The 3414-nt window shown below is 40.7% G+C and overlaps 1 protein-coding gene across 1 annotated transcript; it reads right to left on the reverse strand.

Moving 5' to 3' along the window:
* Positions 1 to 207: 207 nt before the first annotated feature.
* Positions 208 to 1539, reverse strand: LOC139718238 (uncharacterized). Its single transcript, XM_071629715.1, has 2 exons — positions 1096 to 1539; positions 208 to 828 (listed from the first exon to the last, which is right to left on the reverse strand). The coding sequence occupies exons 1-2, from the start codon at positions 1537 to 1539 to the stop codon at positions 208 to 210; spliced, it is 1065 nt and encodes a 354-aa protein (XP_071485816.1).
* Positions 1540 to 3414: the final 1875 nt, after the last annotated feature.

The raw sequence follows: 3414 nt of genomic DNA on the forward strand, positions 1-3414 counted from the left end.
TGGTGTTCTGACTTCCTGACCCCGAATTTCCTGTCCGTCTCCCCTATGTAAACCTTGTCACAGTCCTTACAGGGTATTTTGTACACTGCTCCTGTCGAGTCCTCAGGTGATCTTTTGTCCTTGGGGTGAACAAATAGTCCTCGTAGTTTAGTAAGGGGGCGCATGGTGGTAGCAACGTTGTATTTGGTGAAGATCCTTTGGAGTGCTTCAGACGTGCCCTTTTACGTATGGGATCGTGACCATGCATTTCTTCTTGGTGGTCTGGGTAGACTTGGGTTTATCCTTGGGCTTTTGGGTCATCTGTTGGTTGACCTGTCGAAACGACCAGTCAGGGTATCCACATAATCTGAGGGTGGACTTGTTTTGTTCTTCTTCAGTCTGTACATCCTCTGAGTCTGTGGTGATACCATGGGCCCTGTCCATGAGTGTTCTGTAAACTCCAAGCTTCTGATGAAGAGGATGGTGTGAAGAAAAGTTGAGGTATTGGCCTGTGTGTGCTTTCTTCCTGTAGACAACTAACTTGGCCTTGCCATCTGGATGTGTGATGATTCTTGTGTCCAAAAAGGGGACTGAGTTTGATTCTTCCATCTCATGTGTGAACTTGATACTCCCTGTAACATCTGCTTGGTTAAGATTGTCTTTGAGTTGGTCTACACATTCCTCCTTCGCGACAGCAAGTATGTCATTGACATATCGTTTCCAGAGTCTGGGTTTGATGGCAGTGGGTGCTGTGGAAAGGACATTCTGTTCTAGATCTTCCATAAACAGGTTCGCCACAATAGGGGAGACCGGGCTGTCCATCGCTGCATCAAACTTCTGGCGGTAGACCTGGTCATTGAATTGGAAATAGGTGGCAGTAAGGATGAAACTCAACAGCTCGATGATGTTGTCTGGAGTCAGGTTGGTTCTTTCCTTCAGACTAGTATCCTTATGAAGACGATCTTTGACAATGTCCAAGGATTGGTCGACGGGAGTATATTGGTGAAAAGGCTGACCACATCAAAAGACACCAGTGCCTTTTCTTGTTCAAAGGTCAATTCACTGATTTCCTCAGCGAATTGTTTGGAATTCTGGACATGATGGTCTCTTTCCCACCAAAGGAGCCAAAATGTCGGCCAGCGACCTTGATGTGTTGTAACCAATTGAGCCTATGTAGTCAACAATAGGGCGGAGAGGGTAGCCTTCCTTGTGGGTCTTGGGTGTGCAATACAGGCGTGGGATGTTTTCTTTGGGGTAGAGATATTCATACCGTCTTGGTGAGATCTTCTCTTCTTCCCTTAATGATTTCAGGATGGAGACAAGTTTCCTTTTGTACTTAGGTGTTGGGTCTGACGGAAGTTTCTCGTATGTTTTCTGATCTTCTAACATATGACTGACCTTCTCCTTGTAATCCTCTATTTTCAGTGCAACTGTTGCCTTCCCCTTGTCCGCCGGCAAGATAACAATATCTTTGTTGCTAGACAAGTCCTTCAAAGCTTGTCTTTCTTGATTGGTGATGTTGGATTTTGGAGGGTTGGCATCTTCGGCGTACATTCCCATTCTCTCGGACTGTAAGACTGCCTACACCCCATCTATACGGCGAATCAACGTCAGTCTGAGTGATGAAGCCTACAGACAGTAGGCGAAATCTCACGCAAGGTAAATAGTTTTCTTTGGTTGTGTACAAAAGAAATTTCGCCTTAATTAAAGAATTACCAATCAGATGAACCTCTTCCAGGATTTACTTTGTATCATGAATATGTATGATATAGGATATCAATTTCACTTGTGGTATTTCGCAATTAACGTTATACCCTATTTCTATTTTTATCGCTTCTTTTCATAATACTAGTTTGATGCATAATCGTGTTTTTTTTTTTAATTTACGTATATTCATATTCTTGATTATGACTGTGTATAGTCTCTTTCCAGAGTTCTCCCAAATCCCTCCCCATTACTCAAAACAACAAAAAGTATGTACATGTATTGTAGTTTACAGTTTAAAGTTTGCAATTTTGTGTATCATTTCCTCTTTCCACCCTCTCCCTCCCTCAAAAAGAAAAATACATGCCTTGATAACTTCCATGCAGACGAGATAAATGGAGGAGCATTCAAACTTCAAACTTTGGTGCTTTAAGAAAAGTCCTACCAAACGGCTTGCACTTACAGTGCCCTAGCAACCCTGACTAGTGTTGGTCATGCGATGAGTGAATGGCTGTGCCGCTAATCAACCATATTTTATAATCACAATCATTTCGAGGCCGTATTCATTCACACTATATTAATATTAGAGACAAATTCTAACATAAATATGAAATATTTATTCAATTACATTACAATGTCAGATAATCATCTTTAAATTCTGATAAGAATATTTGTGACCGTGCACCTCAAAACGAACATAAAGTCGCACACACTGATTTTGCGTGAGGACTGAAAATAAGTGAAATGGGTCAACCTAGCCGAACTTGACTTTTTCATATTTTCTGAAAGTACGGGTCTTCTTTTACATGATGCTAAAATTTGGTATCATAAAACGGGCAGGAGAAGTGTGTTTTTTTAACAGTTTATCTCGAACATTTTTGGTAGAATAGTGTGATTAGGTGTGTCTTTAGAATCTCTTTTTCATTTCTGAAAAACCTTGTCCGCACTCTTCAATTTCAACTCTAATAACTTTTGAAAGGATAGTGCTTCTGCTTTGAAAGTTGGCATTAATTATGGACAGAATGTGTTAATGAGGCATGCTTAATTTCAGTTTAATCCAATAATCTCTTCATTGTTGTTACTCTGGTGGCTTACTTCCTGTTTTTTGTCCCATTCATCGCACAGCCAGCACGGTTTGGTAAAGATTAAGCGCTTGAATAGACATTGTACTTCAGAGCCTCTTTTCTCAGTTCCCACGTTTCCTGAGTTTGTGCTTTCTTTCCAATATTTAGATAGGTTAGGAGAGTAGCTTTGATTTGAGTTATACATCATTTTAAAGCTTAAAGTCTGCTATTTCAGAATATGGTCTTAACTAAATTTAGTGAATAAAGAAAAAGTAAATAGATCTATTGAAACGTGTGAACTTTGATATTTTGCCAGTTAGGTACATTTCCTCGTCATGTTCCAGTTGGCTTTAGTAGATAGAGTAAAATTAGACGAACAGACTTATAATAGGATCTGAAAAAGGGGGAAATTATGTGAAATATTCAGGTTGCCCAAGCATCCATACATCGGAGATGTTAGTCGAAACCTCACCATGTTCACAGTCATTTATTTTAGCAGACTGACAGAGCTCAGGTGGCATTACCTCACAAGTCTCAACCGACACAAACCTTCACTCTAAAGAAATGAAATGATAAATCGACATGGTTGAAGATGGCATATCATCGGGGAGGATGATGCCAACCCCCCCCCCCCCCCCCGTTCGCCCCGCAAGTGACTATAGATATA

Source organism: Diadema antillarum, unplaced genomic scaffold, assembly GCF_040938485.1.
Source record: "Diadema antillarum isolate AM-2024a unplaced genomic scaffold, OU_Dant_1.0 scf00000091, whole genome shotgun sequence".
NCBI classification, from domain to species: Eukaryota; Metazoa; Echinodermata; class Echinoidea; order Diadematoida; family Diadematidae; genus Diadema; species Diadema antillarum.

What these genes read in the sequence shown, in the direction of transcription:
- LOC139718238 (XM_071629715.1), bottom strand. Translation starts at nt 1,539, where the DNA reads ATGGGAATGTACGCCGAAGATGCCAACCCTCCAAAATCCAACATCACC. An exon ending in CCGACATTTTGGCTCCTTTG is followed by an intron (nt 829 to 1,095) that starts GTGGGAAAGAGA and finishes TTCAATGACCAG; the next exon opens with GTCTACCGCCAGAAGTTTGA.